At 38.3% G+C, this 25289-nt stretch overlaps 1 protein-coding gene across 1 annotated transcript in view; it reads left to right on the top strand.

The window, feature by feature from the left end:
* The window catches only part of AKT3 (AKT serine/threonine kinase 3), a 73141-nt gene that overhangs the window by 15738 nt on the left and 32114 nt on the right, over positions 1-25289 (top strand). The window contains exons 4-9 of the mRNA XM_009484831.2: positions 4052-4054; positions 6513-6644; positions 10700-10765; positions 12415-12483; positions 20007-20129; positions 22170-22298. Coding sequence (XP_009483106.1) covers positions 4052-4054; positions 6513-6644; positions 10700-10765; positions 12415-12483; positions 20007-20129; positions 22170-22298 — 522 coding nt within the window. The remainder of the gene's footprint in view (positions 1-4051; positions 4055-6512; positions 6645-10699; positions 10766-12414; positions 12484-20006; positions 20130-22169; positions 22299-25289) is intronic.

The following is a 25289-nucleotide window of genomic DNA, read 5'->3' as shown; positions in this document are numbered from 1 at the left end:
TCGAGATGTGTCAGTCTCTGAGAGGCAGTGCGATAATGTGGAAGGGATTTGGGTTTGCTCTATTAAAGATCTGAGCACTGTTCCAAGCCTGTGTGTCCTCTTAGTGGAGCACAAAACCACTGCATAACAACAAGCATTTTCAAGGTGTCAAAATTAATGCTGTCTAATATAAGTAGTTTATCTGGAATGTATGCTTTTCTTGTTCACAGTGCAGTGCATTTTCCCATACAACAAAAGGGGTTGTGGGAACAGGAGGAGGAGGAAGATCAGTTTTGTTTCTGTCTTGCTGCTTATGCTTTAAAAGATGCTGAAATAAGATGCTGGGACAGTGTATGGGCAGTGCTGCAGAATATTTAATGGCTTTGGCAACAAGCCAAAAGCAAACTCTACAAAACAAAGGTGAAATGAAAAATGGTGATATTCAACACCTAATAATAGAGCAGAATGGAGTGTTTGTAGCCAGTGAAGAGCATACTGATGGCTGCAAAGATTTTTTTTTTTTTTGCCAAAACTCAGAATCCTGCTGCAGATTTCTGACTGTTGGAAGACTTTAGTGAAGGGTTCTCAGAAGCTTTTCAAATAAAAAATATTAAGTGACCATAATGACGGGGAGTTGTCACTCCCTCTGTGTTAATTGAAATCAGGAAAAAAATACTTTTTTTTTTAACTGTTTCTGGTTTGTAGAAACGTTTCTGAAAAGATTTTGTTTAAGCTTTTGTAGTTGGTAATACAATCAGAACCATTTCAGTTATAATGACTTAATGTATTTTTATTGCTTTTGGATTTCTTTTCTTTTCAGAGATTTTTTGCACAATGTGTCCTACAAGCTTGTTTTGTCACCTGATTTTACATCTAAGCCCAGTGAATTTTGCTTGTGCATGCACCAGATGGCATACATATGAGTAGAAGAGCATAATCAGATTAAGAAACAAGACAGAGAGGGGTGGGCCTGTTCTTCTCTAAAAAGGTAGCAAAAGGTTTACGAAGAAAACAGTCTTTAGGATGCGGAACTTGATTTGAATAGACATGACAGCAACGTCCCTGGACAGATTAGCTGGAAGAACCAAAAGCACTTCCCCCCCCCCGCCCCAAATTTTTTTAATGGTGTCAGTGTGCCACTGCCACTTAAGTTTTACAGTAATAGCATCACTAAAATTCGGAGCACTAGAAATTGTTAGCAAACTGCTTTTATTTTTTGCTGTACTATTCCTTGTAAGTAGAGTTTCTTCCTGAAGTCAGGTGAAAACTCCAAGTGGTATAATCTTTGTGCAAATCGGGAATTTTAAAAAATTAGTTCCTTGGTAGAAATTTTCAGCACCTGTAGTAGGGTGTATTCTTTTGAACAGATCATCCATAGGGAAGTAAATAGGCTTTACAGAAGGCTGAACATCATACGGTTCTTCAGTTAGTGCAGTTTCCTGTAGCTTCATTACTTTTCCTTTGTTTACAAATTTGTTTTGCAGGACACAGGATGAGTAAAGAATAGATTTTTTCAGAGGAAACCAAAAAGTAATGAGGAAAAAGATTAAATCTTCAGAGTTTGGTAGGAATGAAAAAGGTGGGAAAATCATCAAGGAGAAAGCATCCAATCGTATGGGAACCTCCAGACTTGCTTACCAACATCCCTCGGGTTTAGGAAGTATTTCCATTTTTCCACCAGTTTTCAGTACACCCTTAGCTATGGCATCTGTGTTTTTATCTCCCAAGGTCTTGTGTTCTTTGGCAGACTTTTTGAGTTACCCTGCACTGCGCATCATCTCTAAGCCTTCTGCTGAGCTTCTAAAGAATGAGAGCATCAGGAGACTTTATTCTTAGAACTAGCACTACCACCATAACCTGCTGTTAAGCCATGGCTCAAAATCTTGCAAACCTATTACCTTCCTCTTATAAATATACATATATTTTTTAACTTGTTTTCGCTGAGCTTGCAGCTAGATTCATGACTGCTTGATGAACATTATGTAAGCAAATTTTGGGGGAATGAGTCTTTCGATTTGACTGGCTTGCTGCCCTTAGCATCAAACCCTGTGATCAGTTGAGCCAAGATCCTCTTTCTGTGTGTGGGCAAAGGGCTGCTTTTCTGAGCTGGTTTTATTCAGACTCTTCATGGTCCCTCTCTAAGTCCAGCCTGTCAGAGAAGATCAGAAGTATGGGAAACAGTTACCCCTTTGAGGCTGCTTGTGATCCCATAAATTTTTGACTGTTAGAAGTGATAAGCTGTTATGGTCACTAATTCAGTGTTCTTTATCAATAAGCTGTTGGCCATTCTTTGTCAGAGAATGCGATAGCTTATGGTTAAAGATGCAGAGGATTCCGTCCTGAACTACTTATCTTCTGCCTGAATTGTTTTTTAAATGCATTTTGGATTTTTCATGTGTTTTTGTCAATTTTCACTGCTTTAGCACAAAGGCAGTTGGTTTCGCCTGATGGTTATCACAGAATCATAGACTGCTTTGGGTTGGAGGGTCAAGCAGAATGCTTTTGGGTCATCTAGCCCAACCCCCCTGCAGTGAGCAGGGGCAGCTTTAACTAGATCAGGTTGCTCAGAGCCCCATCCAGTCTGACCTTGAACGTTTCCAGGGATGGGGCCTCCAGTACCTCTCTGGGCAACCTGTGCCAGTGCCTGACCACCCTCATTGTAAAAAATTTCTTCCTTATAGCCAGTCTAAGTCTACCCTCCTTTAGTTTAAAACCATTACTCCTTGTTCTGTCACAACAGGCCTTGCTAAAAAGATTGCCCCCATCCTTCCTGTAGGCCTCCTTTAAGCACTGAAAGGCTGCAATAAGGTCTCCTCGCAGCCTTCTCTTCTCCAGGCTGAACAACCCCAACTCTCTCAGCGTGGCCTCATAGGAGAGGTGCTCCAGCCCTCAGATCATTTTTGTGGCCCTCCTCCGGACCCGCTCCATAGAACTATCGAAGTAGATAACTTGACTTTCCAAAGTACTGACTGTGGTATTTGAGAAGTCTTACCTTTAGTTGATTAAGTAGTAGTAGCCACATAGAGTTTGGATCACAACTTTACGTACTACATCATTCATTACTAGTTATAACACACTATACTAGTTTTTGGGAAAGTTGACCATTTAAGGATTTGTCTGTGGTCATAAACTTTACACTCAACTTGTGTGGATTTGCTTTAGGTAAAAAGTATACTGAGCCTCTGAAATCTCTCTTACTCATATTTCTTACTGGGATAAATGCAGTTTTGTTCTTCCTGATGTGAGGTGGCTTTGGCAGCAAAACAAGATCTGACAGTGCAAATTCACCAAGGTTAGTTTGCTTAGAAGCTGCCAATCAACCATTACACAGGAAAAAGATTTTATTCCTGCTAATACAGCTAGAAAATTGATATGTGAAAAGCATCTTCTCTTTAATAAAGATTTGAAATATCCTATCCAGCTATCCAGGTGTTACCTTAAGTAGTCTAAGTAAGACGTTTTACAGCTCTTAAGTTGCAGGTTGAACACTTGAAAGCTAAGGAATTACAGCATTAAAGTGGTTGATGGAACTTCAGTTCTACCCCTTATGTGAGCAGATTTCAGACTGACTCTGAGTGAGCAGTTGCATAAATTATTTTCAGTCTGTCGACAGCAACTTCAGATCCACAGTAATAGTATCATGCACTTGAGCTTAAAGGAATAAATAATTCCAGAAGGAAATTTTGCCCTTTATTCTTTCTCACAAGAGAGAATATATTTTGCTGCCACTATTTGTGATTGCACATGGGGGATATGCCCAAGAGCTCTGCGCTTGGAATGTGTGTGAGATATGTAGGCACTGTTAGAGGTGTTTCTGGTAGGGATAAGGAAAGTACTAATTCCATTGTGGAAGACACAAGTAGAAGTTTATCTGGAACACCAGTATTCAAGAAAACTGCCTGAGGCTGCAACTAGTAATAGAAAGAGACACTAGGAAGATGGAAGATAAATCATGATATTTTCTTTTCCTCACCCATAACAGGATTGAATATATTTAACTTAGAAAAACTGAGACTCAGAGTATAATTACTCTTTATAAGTTTTGAGGTGTATTATTCATAAAGGAAGGAAGGTTGTTGATACTGCAGGACAGTAGTATAACAAGAATAGGTGAGTGTGTTGTTTTTCAGAGCTTTTAACTGGCTTCCTCAAGGCTCCTGGGTGCCTTAACAGTCTGTGTGTTGTTATGTGGTGCTGCAACCAAGTCAGTAACACAGTGCGCTGAAAGATGTGCTGTGGAAACACGCAGTGGAAGCCAATTATTGGCCCTGAGTTGGCCAAAGAAACCCTGCTGGGGATCAGGCCCAGCCAGCATGGGTTCATGAAAGGCAGGTCCTGCTTGACTAACCTGATCTCCTTCTATGACCTGGTGACCCGCCTGGTGGATAAAGGAAAGGCTGTGGACGTCATTTACCTGGACTTCAGCAAAGCCTTTGACACAGTCTCCCATAGCATTCGCCTTGGGAAGCTGGCAGCTCATGGTTTGGATGGGCGTACTCTTCGCTGGGTAAAAAACTGGTTGGCTGGCCGAGCCCAGAGAGTAGTGGTGAATGGAGTTAAATCCAGTTGGCGGCTGGTTGCAAGTGGTGTTCCCCACGGCTCCGTTTTGAGGCCAGCCTTATTTAATATCTTTATCAACAATCTGGATGAGGGGATTGAGTGCACCCTCAGTAAGTTAGCAGATGACACCAAGTTGGGTGGGAGTGTCGATCTGCTGGAGGGTAGGATGGCCCTGCAGAGGGAGCTGGACAGACTGGATCAATGGGCTGAGGCCAATTGTATGAGGTTCAACAAGGCCAAGTGCCGGGTCCTGCACTTTGGTCACAACAACCCCATGCAACGCTACAGGCTTGGGCAAGAGTGGCTGGAAAGCTGCCTGGCCGAAAAGGACCTGGGGGTGTTGGTCGACAGCTGGCTGAACATGAGCCAGCAGTGTGCCCAGGTGGCCAAGAAGGCCAACAGCATCCTGGCCTGTATCAGGAATAGTGTGGCCAGCAGGAGCAAGGAAGTGATTGTCTCCCTGTACTGGGCACTGGTAAGGCCGCACATGGAATACTGTGTCCAGTTTTGGGCCCCTCAATACAAGAAAGACACTGAGGTGCTGGAACGTGTTCAGAGAAGGGCAACGAAGCTGGTGAAGGGTCTGGAGCACAGGCCTTATGAGGAGCGGCTGAGGGAACTGGGGTTGTTTACTCTGGAGAAGAGGAGGCTGAGGGGAGACCTTATCGCTCTCTACAACTACCTGAAAGGAGGTTGTAATGAGGTGGGTGTTGGTCTCTTCTCCTAAGTAGTTAGTGATAGGACAAGAGGAAATGGGCTCAAGCTGCGCCAGGGGAGGTTTAGATTGGATATTAGGAGAAATTTATTCACGGAGAGGGTAGTCAGGCATTGGAACAGGCTGCCCAGAGAGGTGGTGGAGTCACCATCCCTGGAAGTGTTCAAAAAACGTGTAGACATGGCACTTTGGGACATGGTTTAGTCTAGTCTAGCCTTGATTGTTTTAGTGTGGACTTGGTAATGTTAGGTTAATGGTTGGACTGGATGATCTTAAAGGTCTTTTCCAACCTAAATGATTCTATGATTCTATGATTCTATGCTGTCAATCCAAGGTGACCCTGTGCAGTCGCTGCATTCTCAGTATTGTGCTCTTTTTTCTACATCCTCGTCTTTGCATCTAATGCATAGACAGTAGCGTTGATGCTTCTGAACTGACTGTGAAATGAACTTGCAGAACTAAGATTATTGACTCAGGCTTTGTGCTCATGAAAGTGGCTAAACTGCTTTGGGATTTGAGATTGTCTGGTCATATTCTTGTGGTGTGTGACACTCCAGTTGAGTTGATAAACCTACTGGACTCAAATTGTCTGTTGGTGGAATCAGCTCTCGGATGTACTATGTTTAACCTGCAAAAAGAGGGTGATGCTAGGTGGTTGAACGGTCACTATAATGGAGTCACATGAAGGAGGAAAACTTGCTGCCTCTTCCTTTTCAGAGCCAGATTGATTAATGTAAAAATCATGTAATTGTAATCTGTATTCAATTTTTTAAAAGTCCACCTCTAATGCAAAGACTCTTGTAGAGCCTTACTGGTATAATATTGCAGTGAGGATCATGTACATTTCAAAAAAGCCATCAGTGCAGTGCTTGGTGTTACTCAGAACTTAACTGATATGCCACGTTCTTGTGTCCCTGGTAATACACAAGTTGATGAGCCTTTTTTAGATGTGGAGCATTCATGAAATGCTGGTATAGGCTAAGATTTTGTTCTGTGTATGCTTTGTAAAAATAAGTGCGTGTATGTAGTATACTGTGCAGTACTTGACTTTAGAGAACTATAATAATAGTATCGAACAATATATCCTAGTGTTTTAAGGATACTGTTAACTATTATGAACTTAACTGTAGAAGTGTACCTATCTTTGTAAACTCTTATTACATTGGTAACAGCATTTGCTTATATGTGGACAAACTTGTGTACATATTGGAACTGGATAGCATAAGTCTTGCTAATCCTTGTTCTTTGCTCCTTACAGACAATGAATGATTTTGACTATTTAAAACTACTGGGCAAAGGCACGTTTGGCAAAGTTATCCTGGTCCGAGAGAAGGCTAGTGGGAAATACTATGCTATGAAGATTTTGAAAAAAGAAGTCATTATTGCAAAGGTAATTTTAATATTGGGTCGGGTTTTTTTTGTATGGAATAATCAATATCTAATACATAAGGTGTATTTGATTTTTGACAGTAACTGAGTTTGATAGAAATACATGTGTCTCTTCAGAAAACAAGAATATAAAGAAGTATGTGTACCCATTTTGCATGCCTTTTTCCAGTGTCTTATAATCTAGAGCGTGCTAAAGCATTGAGAGAGTTCACTGGGCAGGAAGATAGTGCAATCCAAGTTTAAAAGAAGAAAAAGTGCATTGTAGGGTATATCACGTACTTCAAAAACTGTTCTAAGTCAACTGCAGGTTTATTCAGATAAATGCAGTTAATTTAATGGGCCTGTGCTCTGTGTCTGCTGTTAGATAAGATGGCTGTGCATGGGACTAGCAATTTCATTTTTTCAGTTTTTGAGGAATAAGAAAAGTCTGAAGCTGATGTCTGAAGAGGTGGTTTCAACTGGCATTGTCCAGACAGTTAAGCTTGATTAGTTAGTGTTACTAGCTCTTGTGCTTGGTCATACTAAGTTTAAACTTGAAGATCATCTACTCTGAGCTTCGTTTCTAGCAATTCTGAAGTTTTGAATCCCACTTCCACAGAACAAGTTGAGAGCAAGAAACCTACATGCTTTTATCATGAGACACAATTAAAAATAGTCCTAATTATTAAGTAAAGAGGTTTTTGAGGGATGTAGATTTGACTGAGAATTTTGAATGCTTGAGGCTAACAATACCAGTATTTGTAAAAACTGAATGTGGATGGGAACTACTGTGGTTTACATATATTTTATTTTAAGATATCCTTCAGATTTTTGTAATTTTCCTATTGGCCTATAAAAGCAGGGCTTACAGAGTTTTGCAATGTAACTCTATGTGCATTTGTCTGTCTGTCACTCACTTTCTAATAACTTTTGAATGTGTTGCTCAGTTTCACTTAATTTGATAGAGGAGTAGAAACCTCAAAACCAATTATATTTCCTTGAATTTCATTAAAACCAGCCCTGGTGCAGGGGGAGAGACTTAAATTTGTGTCTTCAGCAGAGAATAGACTGACCTGTGAGTTCTACGTGCTCTTAGCAGCTGTCTCGTGTGCAGTGGCAGGCTGGTCAGCATGTATACGATGTGGACTAACAGCAACAGAGTGCCCTTTTCTTCTTCATAATCAGGAGATACGGAAAGAAAAGAGGGTATTGCTGCTGCGTTCTCCTGATTCTGCATGGGAAGGAGCATCTCAGTGGCCCTCCTTGTAAGACTTTATAGATGGCAGCAATCTATGTGGGTTGCCCTGTGGGTCTCAGAGTCTATCTGTTTGCTGCATGCTGTCCCCAGGCTCCAGCCTGACATCCTTCCCCAGTGCTCTGCTCGCCCGTGGCACCCAGGGGCTCCTCAGAGGAGTCTTACGTCCGACTGCTATGAGCTCCTGTTCTGCTGCTGCTCAGTTATACTCTTCTAGCCTTCAGAGCATTTCAGCTTGTACCTTTGTATCAATAAAATAAAAGCCACATTTCTGAATTTTAGGGTTTTTCCTTTTACTTTGCTGGCTGCTAAAATATCACTGATTTTTAGGAGGGTTAAAACTGATTCTTGGATAACTTTGTTTCTCTCTGTTGAGCAAAAGTTCTTGTTCACAGAAGTATGTGTAAAGCCAGAGAAATTTTGAAGAGATCAGGGATGTAACTGTTTATTGATCTGTTCACCTGAAAACAGAAAGCTAGGTCAGTGATAGACTGGGCAGACCCTGCCACTCCCTGAAGCAGACCACGGTCTGTTTTTCTGCCTATTTGTAGGCTAACAAGAAGAGTTAATCTGTGTGTGAGGAAACATGTCTTTCATTCTGTGATGAAAATGAGAGCACCTCAGTCTTTTAAATTTGACTTCCTCAGAACTGGAATTTTGTTTTGAAGAGAGTCCTCCTAAGTTTTCTATAGTATCGTTGTATATTGATAAGAAACTGATGAAAGAATAAAAAATAGACTATGCTTAGATCTTCACAACTGAAGTGATAATTTTTTCCTTGTAGTCACCAAATACCAGTTTTTCCACTCTATCCCAAACTAAAAACAAAAGCAGACTTGAGTCTGAATGTAGCTGTCTAGTCCAGTCAGTGTAAGTATGCCATGGGGATTTATCAATTAACATTTAACTCTGAAGATCAGTGCTGGGGATACGGTCACTAGGTAGAATAGATCTGCAGTCTCAACTCAGCCTGTAATGTGATATAATACACACTATAGAAGGTCATACCTGTTACAGCATAATATGAAGCCCAAAAGTGCTGCATTGACAGCTGTATCTGGAAGGCTGTATAGCATCTGCCCAGTTCAGACTAAATCTGTTGATCCTAAATTTTCATGACAGATTAATATTATACTTACCAGGGAATTGCTACCAGTATTACAAACTTCTGAGGCAATGCCAGAAAAACTGGCCATTGCCAGCTTTTTATGCCCCATATGTAGTGAGACACTGAGGTTTATAAATAAATAAAGAGATAAAACTTTAGGTTTGCTTTTCTCCTTGAAGTGTTTTTTGTTTTTTCCTCCAGTATGTGGTTGTAGTTTATACACTCAGCATTGCACTGCTATTCAGCCAAGTGGCATCATAATTGATTACCACTAACTCTGTTGTTGTTATTTAACTTCCTATTTTGACAATTTTAAAGTCTAATTTAAAACTCTTGACATCTGTGTTTACTTTCTAGTTTAATAATACCTTATCTTCAGAGCATAGTCTGATAAGCATGTGCAGTACAGTAATGTTATATTGGTATTATTTGTAGCAATAATAAAGTATACTCTGACTAAATACATTTACTTCTGTAAGATTATGGTTGAAGTTCGAGTTGCACTAAGTCTTCCATTCTGTATAACACTCAGGGGCAGCTTAGCGCTACAGAAAATGGCTAAACCAGCCCAGTGGGCTCTCCCGCTTTTTAGATCCAGCCCTGGCAGCCTGAGGAGGCGGGGAGGGGGGATTCCCGGCATGTGCTAGTGGTAGGATTGCATAAAATGGCCGTGTACACATAATATGAACCTCCTGAATCCCCTGCTTTTCTCCCCAGCCCTTAGGAGCTGCTCTCCATTGCAGCGCAGGGTGAGCCCTCTTCCCGCCGTCCTCTCCCCTCGTCCCTGCCTGGCCCCTGCTCTCTGCAGACCTGGTGGCATGAGGGGCCGTGCCCCTGCCCTTGGGGCCTGGCTGTCACCCCCCAGGCCCCTCCTGGCCCCCGGTGTGCCCCCTGCCCGCAGCCGCCCAGAGGGACGAACACGGGTGAGCTTCCCGGGGCACAAACACCTGCGGGGGCCGGCTTCTCCCTTCGGCACAGGGCTCGTCTTAATCCTCCCCGTTCAGGCTCACGGACAGGAGAGCGTCGCCGTCTCTCTCCGAATTGCCCCTTTCTCAAAATCCGGTTGGAGATGGGGGTTGTGTGGACGTCTCGCATCTCCCGCCTCCCGTGGCGTCCTCAGTCCGAGGACCACGGCTCGCCTGGCGGGTTGGGACAGCCCAGGGGGATGAGGACGAGGTTTTGTATGGCTACATTGTCTTAAACAAACCAAACACCAAACTAAGCGAATGTTTAAAAAACCAAAAAACTGTCTTTACTTAACATTAAAGCTAGGTTAGACTAGGTTTTATAGTTGCCTGTCAGTTACTACCTGTGTACGTTTCTTGCAAATTGATTCAATCTCTCTGTAGATACGTTGTTCAGATAATTCATACCAGAACTGCGAAGTTGCGATGGCTACATTTTTAAACTATCAAATCCAATATTATAATTTCTTCCTTCCCTGCGGATACAAAGTTAAAGATGTCATTTTAAAGCAAGAAAATAAGAAAAATAAAATAAAATATGTTAAATTGTATTTTGCCATACTTAAATTTACTCTAAAATCTTTTCTTGAAAAATGTGAATTATTTTTCATGTTTTCTTCAGGTTCATTTGTTTTCCCAAACTGTACTGTAGCTTTCTCTTTTCAGAAGTGTTGATCTTTTCCTCATTAATTGATTAGATAACAATTTTATATCTTAATTCAGACCTACTTCTACTCTTTATTTCTCAGGATGAAGTGGCTCATACGCTTACAGAAAGCAGAGTATTGAAAAACACCAGACACCCTTTTTTAACAGTAAGTATTAGGAATTAGTTTTAAGTACATTAGCAGGTAATTTTCAACATGATGGGTATTCCGTTATGAACATAATTTACAAACAAATTTCGAAGTCTTTCTCATGATGATCTGTAAACAAGCAGTAGCTATCTGGTGCTTATGATATCCTTTATCGGAATATGTATTTAAGAGTTCATAAATAAACTTTCTAATAATTTTGTAAAGCTTAACTGCACTGAAGACAAATTTAATAGTAGAATGTAACTGTTGTGCAATTTTTGTGATTTTTGTATATGAACACATTTTTAATAAAAGTTATTGATTTCACAGTGTCAAGTAAGTAATTTTTACCAAGAAAACTTAACTAAGAATTCAATAAAATGATAAAAATAATGATTTGTTTAACATAAGTAGCCCATCGAGCACCAAAACTCAAACCCCACTACTTCAATGTCTTTGTCTTCATATGGTTAATATTTAGTAGAAGGAAAATACTGAAAAGAGGATGAAAATTTTGAGATTCATGACAAATTATGATTAATAGTTGTAATTTTACAATTGACTTTGTTCTGTAGGAGTAATTCTCATTCCTCTCATTTGAGAATATATTGGAAAATTTTTTCACTGATTTCAAAACATAATTAACATGTTGTATTTTAAGATAGGGAAAAATTATTTTCTTTTTTGTATTATAATATCAGAGTATGACATAGAAGCTTTCCTATTTAGAAAATCATAACCAAACCCTTTAGAAAGCAGAGGATTGTGTTTACATTGCTTGGCCAAAATATTCTTGGAAATTCAGTTGGGAGAAATGAGGTCCCCTGAAGTTTCTTAAATTAGAGTGTAAAGGTAAGCAGCAGTGGGCGTAATTCCATTCAAATCATGCAACAGTGTCACTGCAGTTGTATATTTATATCTTTCTGATATTATTAAACAAATATTTTAAGGAGACATGCAGTATTTAAGTCACATGAGTCTCCTTATCACTTTGTGTGTAGTTCTGCTGCATTTCATTTCTTTTAGGCCAAGCCTGCATCTGTAGATTTTCTTTGGTATTATTTTTCCAAGCAAAATCAAATCAACATTGATAAGTCAAAAATTTTAATGAAGATAATAATGTTGTTACAATTTTAAAATGATACGTAAATAAACATATTCATTTGGCACTCAGTGTTTTTAACATTGCATAGTATGTGAAACTAGAGAGTCCTTGCTTTGGAAATGAAAGCAGGCTGGAGGTTAAGATGACTTAAAATTTTATTTGGGAGAAATTAAAAAGAATATGGTAATCTCTGTCTTCATGGGCATTGTAGAAGCGGACATCATAAAATATGATGAGTGAGAATAGCTGGTACCATGTATGGCAATAAGAAATGCAGTAGAAAATTATGTATTTTAGTGACTATGTAGTATTTTGTTCTAAGAAGCATGGTGTTTTCATATCAATGGCCATGTGGCAGGGATGAGGGAAGACATGACAGTTTTTGTGTTAATTCATCTCAAGCTCCAGATAGGAAGTTACACTTTTAATTACTCTGAAAGTTCTCACCAAGTCAGAATTGTCTGCTTAAGAGGATTAAATTAAATTTTTTTACAGTTTAAGTGCAAGAAATTGGGTTAATACAAGATGATAATTGGTTTGTTTTTGCTGTTTTCTTTGCAAGTCCTTGAAATATTCCTTCCAGACAAAGGATCGTTTGTGTTTTGTGATGGAGTATGTTAACGGAGGAGAGGTAAGTTTAAAAAAGATGTTCTGCGCTTGTGATGGTAATGCTGTCACTGGGTTACACTTCAAAGTACATAATTTTTCTTGCTTTTTTTTTTTTTTTGCTTTCTAATATCTTTGAAGGGTTTCTTTTAATTATTTTTAAAGTAGTTTTATTTAAAAAAAATGTAGACTTGCTGTATAACTATGCTGTCAAAAGTAGTTCCTATTCTTAAAAATTAGACTGTTGTATCTTGAAGGGTAGTTTCATGGTAGAGAAATAATTACAAATAGCTTGCTTATTGTTTTTTCCTCAAGCATATTATAGCATGTTCTGGCATGAAACGGTCATAATCTAGTGCAAACATGCAAAAATAATGTTGACTAGTCTTGCTTTTGTCCTAATGTGAAATATGGACTGTCTTCTTTGCTATAATCATTGCAAATACCTATGAGAAAAGTGGAGTGTTCATATTTTTCCTTACCTCTGTTCCCTTCACTTTCTCTGTACTCTTGAAATTTCAACTTAAGTGCTAAACTTCTTACAGTGCTGTTAGCCTTTAAGCTGTTGCTGTCCTCCAGCTCTTTACTGAGGAATAGAATATCAAAAACTATACCTGTAAAATGGAATTAAAAGGAATTGCAATCTAAGAAGAGGGCCTTTATCTACCTTTCAGGTGCTGTTTGCTATCCAGACTGTATCTTGTTACAACATGAACTAGGGGGTTTTCTTTATTTTGTGTACTATATGCTGCATAATAACCTTAAAAGACTAAGTGTTTCCACTAGCTTTTTTAATGAGAAAACTGTTTCTTCATTCAGGTATTGCTGCAGCATGATACCATGTTTTGGATTACCCTTTTGCTGTGTTCTCCTACAATAAAACTGTCTTCAACCTTAATCCTAATGCCTAAGCACCCCCAGAGCACCTGTCTTGCATTCATTGCTCTGGTGATTTCTGGGCCCAGTCTGAGGCCCATTTACATCCTCCCTTGTCCATGGCTGTGCTCCACCAGCCACGGCTAAAGATGGTGCTGTAGCATTCTCATGTGGGAGGATGCCTTGTTTAACTCCATACAGATAAACCCGGTTCTGGACATCACAGGTGTTGGACCATTTTGGCTAGTTGAACTAGGCACAAAAATCTCCCTCAGCAGTAATGGGATAACAGCATTCTCTTGGATGCTCAGCTGGCTTATTTGATGTTGAACTTATGTCACCAGTATTAAGTCAGTGCTGTCTACAATGAGTTTTAAAAGTGATGCCTTATAAACTAGCTAATTCTTAGTTTTCTCTGTGTAAGATCTTATTGCACTTTGAAAGTACGGTTTTAACATCAGCCTATCATTTAGATACTCATCTTTTTGAAAGATACCTTTCTGTCCTATTTGAATGCAGAGCAGAGCCCACAGAGAATGTTTTCGGCTCCTTCCGTATGACTGAGAATACTCTGACACTGTTTTTTCGGTCAGGCTTGTATCTTGCATCCCTCTGCGTTGGGTGGTGCAAACATCTCATGTCATGGGTTTCTTGGTGGCAGCCTGCTTTTGCTTATTGGGATTTGAATGGTTGCAATGTACTTTGCCAAGAGTGGGTTGCTTTTTTTCCAGGTGTGATGCTCTTGTTTGTCAGTGCTGCTCATGTTCTTTGCTGATGGTTCCCTAATTCAGTGAAGCTAACTATAAATTTTTGTCACAGTGGGAAATAATGGCTTTTCAGAGCAGGCAGTTTTCTTTGAAGACGCTCTCTTGATTTGCTTATGTGCTTCTCTTTGACTAGAGATCTGGAATAGTAAGTTGGACAAACTGTCATTTTTAATTGGAAAATCTTTAATCTTTACCAAATTTTCCTGTGAATTTCAGGCCTTAGTCACTGTCTGCTAAGAAATACAAAGGACTTCATATTTGTAAAAATAGCCTTGTTATTAACTCAGAACTACTGAAAGTAAGTTGTGCAAAGGTTAGCCAGCATTTTAGCCATTTGTAAGCATATCTCCTATATGGTACACAGACTTTTGTCCTTTGCTGCTTCCCTCTACTGTTCTCTCTGTGTTCCAAGGAAGTTTGATTTCCTTACAATGGTATCTCACTGTTGAAGGTGTTGAAAACTCATCTTTTAATTATATCCTTCCAGTGGGAAATTGACTGTAGCAGTACCATGTTGCTTTTGATTGTCTCCAGAGCTGTACTACCTTCAGTGTGTTTATGTTGAAAATTCCTCTAAAGATTTCTTTTTAGTTAAACAGTTGTGCTTGAGTCAATTACTTGGGAATTTTTGTGGATGATGTCTTTCAGGAGCACATTATCCAAACAGTCCTCCGAATGAAGGAGTTTTGAAATTTGTATCTGTATTCTTGACTCTCACCCAGGTGAAAGCAAGAAAATGCCACAATTTAGGCTTCTGCATTACTACAGTAATAAAAAGTGTAGTCAGTACTAGGAGTCATCAGTTCCTCTTCCTGTGGTTAGGAAGGAAAACAGTCAAGGAAGGGGTCACTGAATTTCATTCTAGAGGAGAAGAAATTGTGTTAAAATGATTCTAAACATGAATCTTCTATACCTGTTAAAAATCTAGATCCATGTTTAATTTAAGATCCTGCCAGAATAGTAGCAATTTATCTTTGCCTTACCTTGCCTATGAAACTTCAGATTAGTTAGGCTCAGTTAATAAGGGAACACGTTATAATGAAAATGTAACTGCATCAGTTTTACTGGTTTTTGTGTGTGCTTTCTTACAATGTACAAACTATTACCATATCAAACTCTCTTTTGACTTCCCTTAAAAAAGAAAAAGCATATTCTGTAGCTAAATATATTAAAGCAAAACATTAGAGGATTTTTTCAAGCAAATTATTCAGATGGAAATATTGAATATTGTTGTCTTTATACTGACAACTTTTACCATTAATTTTCTGCTGCTTACGGGCCCAATCTTGAAATCTTTGTTGTGGGCTGAAATGTTAACTTTTTGGTTTTTTTAGTGTTGCTGTTGGACTCTGTGGGTGAAATGTTTAGCAATGTCTATTGATCATAAACTGTTGCAGTACAGAGCTAGAAGGATACTTCTAACAATGTGATTGCTTCTCAATACCTTTGTTATATTGATGGAATTACATTAAAGCAGCATTAAGACATTGAAATTTGATTTTAGAAAAAAATGCTCATCTGGCTTAGTTGAGATGACCAAATTCCATTATTGAGACTTTGAAATGGCATATTGTATGAGTGTGTGGTAAAAAAGGTACGTGCAGTGTTGCATGATAAACTGTGTTGTTTACGTCGGTTCAAAATACAGAATATTCATGTAAATATTTTTAAGTAAAACTATCAGTACTTACAGATGAACACAGGCCTACTTTAAAGAAAAGAAAACCCCTTCCTTTTTGTACATTTTTTGTTGTCATTGTCCTATCAACATTTTGAAAAAAATGTGTAAGGCTGTATTGGTGGTTTTCCTGCTGATACTCATTTGCCTACTTTTCCTTTTGTAACACATACAATTTTGAGTACTATGTGATTGCAGTACATTAGTAGTACATTACTGTGTTCCCTCAACTTCCAGGCCACATGGAATGGTTTAAACTGTGGTATAAAAAATGGTATTCTAAGAATGTCTCTTTATTGTTGGGGAATACTTTTGGACTGTATGTTTCCCATTTTTTATTTCCAGTATTTTCCTTTAAAGGTTGAAAAGCTTTAGGAATGAAATCTATTACATATGTTACTCTGCAGAGTACACTGATTCAGCTGACTAATAAGTTGATTAACTTCCTTGCTTTGCATTTTCAGGATAATTCTAAATTCCATACTTTGTAACAAACGTAATTGGTAGTTATCTGTATAATAAAATTAGACTCTAAAATTTATTCAGATGGTTTCTCCACACCAGAATTCTGAACCTCTGTTCCACCTGGCATTTTTTTTTTTCCACAGCTCTTACTTCAATTCATTAGGCGAGAGAGAACTAAATAGTTTGTTGTAATTGCTAAATGATTCTATGATTCTATGAACAAGTGCTATTACTGTCTAGAAAAAAGACAGAGGATTTACAACCTACCTAATGAAGAATAACTGAATGTTGTTGTAAGCTTTGTTGGTTTTATCTTGGTTGTGTCCTGTTTTGTTTTCCTAAACTCTAAGTAAATGAGAGAATGCTCCTTAGCCTAAAATTATCGTAGTCCAAGATAAGGGTGCTATATTTCTTTGGGTATAGAATGTGCCTAGAAGCAGCATAAAGTCTGAAACAATAAACAAATAATTCAAAATCTCAAGGCTGCTACTGCGAATGCTTTGCAAAAGAGTCAAATCAACAGTCAAACATAAAATGTGTTTACCTGCAGAGCTGAGCAAACCCAATATACAACAGCAAGAGCCAGGCATACGACTTTCAACATGCTAAATAGGTCACTAGCATTTGTAGAAGCTTAACATATTGATTGATATAAGGTTGTGTCTTTTATATATTTGGCATGCTTGGATCTGCAGTCAACTGCATATACTTTTATGTTTGATCTTTGTTTTTATTTGTTAAATTTTTTCCATTAAAATTTTTTATGGCATGGCAACTTTGTTGTTTTTAAATAAAGACATACCAGGAAATTTATAGCTCCAGTCCTCACTGTAACTATAGCACCCTCATCTATGCCATCAGAAATGCTATGTGCAAAATGGCTTTCTTTGTGCCAAAGCTATTTCTATTGCAATTCCAATGACTTTATAGCACATATTTAATAACTGTAAATCAATAAATAGTACAAATGGTGGAAGCTTTTTCATAGCCTTCCATCAGATTTCTTCTTTTCCTTCTCTGACTTAATAAATGTAATCTTCATGTTCTGACAATTGTAAATAGACCCTGGTGGCATAATTATTCCAAAATAGTGAACCAACTAAATAATTAGCTGAAAATACTGCTGTAATCTCACTGAATTAGATTTTTCTATTATAATTTTAAAATTTGCTTTAGTATCTTTAGCATATATCTGAGTGTATGAATTCACTTTTAACATACATTTTTATATCTAAATGTACATTCATTCAAAACTAGCATGTATGGTTTGATGACAACTCTGTTAAGTGCTATAATAATACAAAGAATGCTTATGAAGGGTGACTGTAGTGTCATATATAATGTTAAACTGACTTGTGAACTTGTCTCTGGTAAACAGAGCTGTTGCTAGTTGTTTCTAGCTGGTCATTTTACTTTGAAATCAGTATTTTGAATTAGTATCAAGAATATTCTGTTCGAAATAAACACTAAAGAAAATAAATTTTTGTTACCTGTCAGGTTATCAACTCTCAGATTCAAATTGGGACACTTTTTTTACAGAAACTAATACATCTGTTGCTGACAAGTATCCTGAGGTTTTAGAATTTTCTGAGACTTCGCTGTTCAGCTACTGGATTAGTCTCTCATACAGAAAATTGCAGTAGTCCTTTTGCATAGATATGAATGTAGGGCTAACTGAAGGTTCTATTATAAATTTTTGGAATGTGTTTGCTATTTGTAAACATTAAAACGTGATCTGAAAGCTGGCCTTTATTTTGAATTACTTTGAGTCCGTCGAAACAAATAAAACTCTTAAAAATGAGTGACATTAGCTCATTATTTATGAAAGAGGCCACAAAACAGACATAACTGCATAAATCACATAAATTTTGTATTTTGCTTTATTTGGATGAAGATCTACTTAGCAGTGTTTGTTTCCTATTTAAATCTTGCAAAAATGTGGAAGAAGACCCCACAAATTGTGAAATGAATTTATTCTTTTCCCCATTTTGTAACATGTGAGGCACTTCGCGGAGGCAGACTTAGTTGCTTAGTCTTGTATGGGTCTTGTGCTTGCGTTGGCAATTAAGCAGTTGTCAGTACAGAAAGCAGGTTACTACGGGGGGGCTGATGTCACCACCAGGGACTGGTGCTTAAACAGGGAAACGAGCAGCAGGAGCAATTGAAATACCTACAAAATAATGATCCTCCTTGTCATGCAGGTATTCCATTTTTATACAGGGTGTCTTGAGAATTCAAAAAGAAATTGAAAGGGGAATGCAGTTACAATGAACAAAATGAAATGTTCTCTTTAAATCATACTGCAGTTTCTGTTTTCTGTGAAGTCTCTGCTTATACAAATATATGCTGCCAAAAGGCTCAGTTTAATGGGAAGTTTGTTTACGTTCAAAAGAAAGTAATAAACATTTTTTGAAAGACAGCTGTCAGGAAAGAAGTTGATTTCTAGCTGTTTATAGGATTGACTTTTTAATTACGGTTTGAAAAGTCCACACAGTGAAAATAGCTGCAGTAACTGTGCTGTGTGAGCAGTGTAGGTTTCCTACAGGTGTAAAGTAGGATGTGGTAGTGAGAGATTAAGCATGTTACTGGTTTTTTGGTTGGTTGGTTTTGGAGGTTTTTTTTGTACCTACCCTGCCATTTCAGAAATCTCATCTACGTGGTATGTTTAGCAGTGAAAATAAAAAAAACCACATTGTTGTTATGTATTTCCTTGTCTATATTTAATTTATAAACGATCACATTTTCTGTATTTCTGTTTTGTTGGTTGTTAGCTCTTGTGGTGAAACCAAAAGCATCGTAACTTGAAGGAGTAAGGCAGGCGGCCCGTTTGGTCTTAAGCAGAATACGGAAACATACTCACTAATCTTTGCTTGAGGACTTTCCCCAGCTTTTTTAACACAGTAAATAAAACTAGCTATTTCAGAGAGAATTAAATGGCTGAAGTCTGCTTTTTTAGGTGTTGTTCAGGTTCCGAGGGTGACGTTTTATCCAGTAAGATGCTGACAACCTTACAGAACTTCATCTTACGCTTTTTCATTGCAGCGGAAGTTACTGGCAATACGTAATGGCTAATATTTTTCACTGAAAGACTAGAGTTGAAAAAGTGTCTGCAAAGTGCTGTTACTTATAAAGTATTAAAGAAGAGGCAGAATCCCCAAAGAAATGTTTACACTGTCGCAAAGAAATACACTAAATGCATAGATTTGTTTTTATAAGCTCTAAGCAGTTGTTGGTTTGCTTTTTCTGGTGACTGATATTTCTAGCAGTATGAATGTGCTGTTTTTGTAATATGCCATTCACCTGTTCACTTAAGTATACTGAAGAACTAGACTTTTATCAGTTCAAAGGAAAGTTACTGAATTACTGAAAAACTTAAGGCGGAACCAGAATCTAGGAATTTTAGAGATATTTCTCAGTGGCTTAAAATAAAAATCCAAGGAAGTGGTGGAAGAAGAAGTACAGAATGATGCTGCTGCATACTTTTTTTTACCCCCCCTTTGGTAACTGAAGGTTAAATGAGTAGCAAGCAGAATGCCTTAAACAAGATTGGTATATTGATTAAAACGCTGATTTAACAGCTCGCTTTCTCCCTTTGGAAACCTGCAAAAGATAAGCCAGCTGCTGTCTAAGAGTGCTGAGTGTCCACTGAGAGTACACTATCTATCATCACAATATGGTGATGAGAGGTGTTTTATGTTTGTGTTAATTTCCCCCACTAAATCAGTAATTATTACAATCCTGTCCCTGCTGTTTACCCTGCAGCTGTTTTTCCATTTGTCGAGAGAGCGGGTGTTCTCAGAGGACCGCACACGCTTCTATGGTGCAGAAATTGTCTCTGCCCTGGACTATCTGCATTCTGGGAAGATTGTGTACCGTGATCTCAAGGTAAAAGGAGAAAAAAAAAAAAAAGTAATCAAATTTTTGTTTTTGCGGAGACTATTGGGACAAACACAAAGTAATTATAAAGTTGCAGTATTCAGAGTTAATGGGAAAAAAACTGTGTTCAGTTTAAAGTTCTGTGTGTGCTTAAGGAAGCCACTTGGTGCAGTGATCTGTAGATGGGTACAATACTTGACTTGAACTTGATTAAAAAAAGAAACAACATACCTTAGTAACAGCACTTGAAGGAGATTTAAACTTCGGATCCTTTTTTTTCTCCCATTACTTATAACTTAACTTGGATTTCAACACAAATCTCAAATACAATTTTCAATGTCCTCAAACAAGGGAGATGGGGAATTGGGACAATGTGACTGCATTCTGTTTATCTCACCAGTTATGTTCTTGTATGATTTGAAAACATTTAAAACAATTCAGAATACTTCAGTAGGAAAAGAATTTCAGCCTTAATTTAAAAATTATTTTGTCTTTTGTATCTTGGGAAAGATTCGTAATACTGGAATGTAGTTTGTCTTGGATTTGCCTGCATATACAGCTGTGTATCCTCTGTTGCCTGAAGCCCCAGGTACTCTGTGACAGAGTATGACCATGTTCTGTGGAAAATAACCTCTGCTTTCAACAGGAACGTTTTCTAACTTATGTGGGAGGAACCTCTAAATTCCATGACGAGACTATTTTATTTCTGTGACAAGCCTTTAATTTCTTGTATGGGAAATTGTGCTTTCCCATTATACGTGTGCGCTAGTGGAGTTCATTCATGGACTCCTTTGTACAGGAACTGAGGAGGTGGCAGCAATGGTAGGCAAGTTCTGCTCGGGGAGGCAGACAGAAACCAAAATACTGGGTTACCTGTTTGTAGCAGAAGCTCTTGTAATAATGTGAAATGCTGTGACATCTTGGAAAAATATGGAATTGTCTGGCCAAGGAACACAGGTCATGATTTTAGATTTAAATTCTAAATAGTAAGGAAGGAGGAATCTGACGTCATTAACCTTCTATTGCTGGTGTCATCTACTTTGCATCTTTTTTTATGACAGATTCAACAGGAAATACATACCTTTGAATTGTACTTCAGGCTTTACGCAGACTTAGGCAGACAGGGCTATGATTGTTCTTTGTTGGTATTTTCACTACACACCTTATAATTAGAAAAAACCACCTTTTTCTGTTGAGAAAAGTTGTTCAAAAATATGCTTTACTTGTTTTTAGTTCTGTCTGTATTTAAAGCAATGCTAATAAAAAGCTTTCGGGAAAGTGATATCAGCCATGCTTTTGAGATAGTCCACAGTAAATATTGCAGTAGTTTTTATTCCTGTTCTTTAAATACTTTGTAACAGGCTACATTCTGTTTTCACATTTCAAAGCAAGAATTGTGTATTTAAAAAGCAATGCAGAGCATGCAGAGGTACACATACACAGCTGAAGAAGAGTGGCCTTTGCAAGTATACAATGAGGAATTTACCTCAGGGTTTTGTTTTTATCAGTAGCCTCTCTACCCCCACTTTTGTCTGTTATTGAAAAGGTTGTGGAAGATGCAGATATTTTAAGGATTTACAGATATATATCAACTGTTTCGTGACAGTATAGTAAGTAAAACGCATCTTGGTAAATGAAGGTCGTGTTACAGCAAAGGAAACCTATGAAGTCTTACCAAATGGGAGTCATGATTGTGACCTTGAATTACTTGATTATATCTTCAGAATATTTAGAAAATTATTTTGCTTTCATTCTATGGAAGATGCACCAACCTTGTAAAACTTCAGAATGAAAGGTCACACTCTCATTGATCTGGGATTTACTATTGTAAACTGTATTAAAGTATTAAATAACTATTTAAATTGTATAACAGTAAACATTGTTAAACATTGTAATTTAATAGATGCTGTAATTTATTTTTTTTAAATTACAAACAAATTACATTCTATTGCAAGTAATAACTCTGTATCGTTTTTACAAAATTGATGTAATGCATCAGCCTGTCCTGTTAAGAAATACTAAGGGAACATTTTTTTCCCCAACACACAGTTAGAAAATCTAATGTTGGATAAAGATGGACACATAAAAATTACAGATTTTGGACTTTGCAAAGAAGGAATCACAGACGCAGCCACTATGAAAACGTTCTGTGGTACTCCAGAATACCTGGCACCTGAGGTATGATTTAGAGTATATTCTTGTAATACAGTATAAAATGTTTATTTTCCATTTAATTTTAGACTGTGATGTTTGTATGCTGAAAACTGTTCATTGTAGTAAAGAACTGACAGTCTACCTGATTAATACTATGCAGTTGTTACTCAGAATTGTATGTGGTACTATTCTTTGTGGTGATTGTATGTATATTGATGCTGTGCTTCTTAGTGTTTAAAAAGGCCTCCAACGTGCATTTTCCTTCTCATGTTTGCGTTCCTCTTAAAGTTTTTATCTTCCGATGATTTCTACAAAAATAATCTTCCATCTGTCTGTCACTTGGAACATATGATCCTGCTTAACTGAGCTGTATAACTAGTGTTTATATAGCCTCAGTGGAGGCGAGGGGGAATAAGAGGGTACTGAGTTTGCTGGGTTTTATCTGAACTCCCCAGCTGCTGGGAGAGGGAGTTGAAATTTTAGATATTTCTGCTAAAAACAGTTGAGTGTATCAACCTCAGAACTGGTTGAGGTGGGCACCAAAACTTAGCTGTTTCCTACTATGTAAGCAGAAGTGGCGTCCCAGAGTATGGGATCTCTACCATTAGCTATGGTAGAGATCATGCTTCTCGAGGATTGATAAAAAGATGGACACAAGGACGTTTTGGTTCCCTTTGCAGCTCTGCTTTGGCCACTTGAGAATCTGTTGTGGAAGCTCAAGTCACCCAAATGATCTGCTCCAGTATTAGTGCCAACAGCTCTGCCACGGATGACTACTGAAAAAAAGTGAGGGAAGCACTCTGAAAATCGTGGTTTTGTCCTGTCTCGCTTCAGTCAACAGTGTACTGATTGTGCTGCTCAGAAATGTCATTCTGCCTCTCCCCTGGGGTTGCCAAATACAACTCCAGTATTGACATGAAAGACAGCTTTTTTTTTTTTTTATTTAATGCCAAGGATTCTGTGGCTGCTGAATTAGGCCATATTTCCATTCTTGTCAGCATTCAAGATTGCTAATTGACATAGTACACACCTGATACTGAGACAACTTTCTAGTCAACCTAAAGGGCTTTACAAGGCCCTTCAGTCCTACCATTGTTTTAAGAAGGGATTCCCCACCTCTTGCAGCAACTCAGCACCACCAGAAAGTCTCTTTTGCATATCATCTTTGAAGAAGAATGTGCCTTAGTTTAAAGGGAGGAGGTGAGGAGGCACTGATTCAACATAGCTTGTTACCCTCTTATTTTCAGGAGTATTGAATCCTGAGTAGCAGCAACAAGCCCTGGAGTCTACTTCAACAAGCAAGTTTAGATTGCCTTTCATTTCTTATTCTGAACCTTAATCTTAAGGGATGTCAAGGAAACTGGTACACATCACCTTCTGGATACTGCTGGCTGGAGATGAAGATTTTAGGATGGTCAGGTTTGTCGGTTTGAGAGTCTTTCTAAATCTCTTAAAGCAAATTTGAAGTCTCTTCCAGTTTGCATTCAGGGAGGAAATTGAAAATGCTAATAGTTGGTTATAAGTTAGTATGGTATGTAGAGTCAATGAAACCATTTTGGATCATAGCAAGATCTTTTGATACGTTCTTCTGTAACTGTAAAGGAAATACCAGTATTCTTAGGAGCCAATCTTTCTCTTCATTCATCTGGTTCCATCTTCCTTGATTCTTTCATCAGTGAAGAGAAATCTGAGCAGTCATGCTCTCACACTGCAGGTTTGAAGTACCTAAATAATTCTGGTTGGTGAAGTGTGTTCATTTCAGCTGTTTGGTGAGTCACCAGCTGATCTTGCTAGGCAGACAAACTCACTGATACCTGGTCTCCTTTGCAGAATCCCATCCCATAGATTCGAAGGAAGACTTGGATGCAGATTGTTGCTATCCTGTTTGGCAATTTCTGACATGTCCTTTGTGTTTAGTGCAGGGACACTCAGCAGTTATCTACATTTAAGGATTGCAGAACTATTCTTAGCCTGCTTTGAATCTTTTATGGCTACTTCGAAGAAGTTGCAGATCCGCCTGTTTGGCTTGGTACAGTGGCCACTTTCCTTCTGTTCCACACCCAGAATCTGTTCCAGCAACAAGGAGAACACAAGGGAAGATACTGTCAACACTGGCATAGACTACAGGTGTCATTGCCAGCTCTTACCCCCTCATTGTCTTCTTGTCAGCAGTCTTGAAAACATTCTCAAAGAGTGCAAATACCCCATTCAGTTGCTTTCATCTGCTTCTCCATCTCTCACTTTTGGAAACATGTTAGCTCTCTTCCATTGAACTTGGCAAGGGATCATTCTGGGTTTTAGACACTTACCACAAGTTAGTTGATCCAGTTTGCATTTCTGTTCTTTAGCAGTCACTCTCCTCTCCTCTACCTCCCATTATGAGTATTTTTGGAGACCCACCCTCTACCAATCTGTCTTGAAGGAAATTGACTCTTCATTAACCCTGGGAACCACAGAACTCATTCCCTTTTACCTCAGAGGTAAAGGGTTTAGAGCAAGCATCCTAGACATGTTACTGATACAGTGTAAGAAGACTCAACACCTTTATCCACACACTCTTATTTAAAAGGGTGAAGTTAGCAGTATCTGGACAGCATTGCAAAAAATAAACTTGCCCTTCATACCCTCTGCTGCTACAATAGTGTTTACCAGTATATTGGCTGGATAGTTGCTCACCTGAGACAACTATCTATTTTTATACCTGGGACAGCTGACCAATAAAGGGACCATCAAGAGACTGGGCCCTCCAGACTATTCATGTGCATGTGTCAGAGAATGAGTGCGCAAAAATCACTTCCTGTTGCAGTTTAGGCCACAGAAGTCATTACCAGATGCCAAAGACTTACTATCTTTTGATAAATTGCAGATCATGAGAACCTAATGTTACAGCTGGACTTTAGTCCTGTTACCACGGTGAATTCCTGCTTGTTTATCCCAAGACAAATGGCAGCATATACTTTGTTTTGCCTGGTTGTGGTAAGTGTAAAGGCAGGTATCTTTTAGTCTTTCTTTAGA

This window comes from Pelecanus crispus, chromosome 3 (genome assembly GCF_030463565.1).
Source record: "Pelecanus crispus isolate bPelCri1 chromosome 3, bPelCri1.pri, whole genome shotgun sequence".
Taxonomy (NCBI): domain Eukaryota; kingdom Metazoa; phylum Chordata; class Aves; order Pelecaniformes; family Pelecanidae; genus Pelecanus; species Pelecanus crispus.
This window is presented reverse-complemented; position numbering and strand designations above follow the sequence as displayed.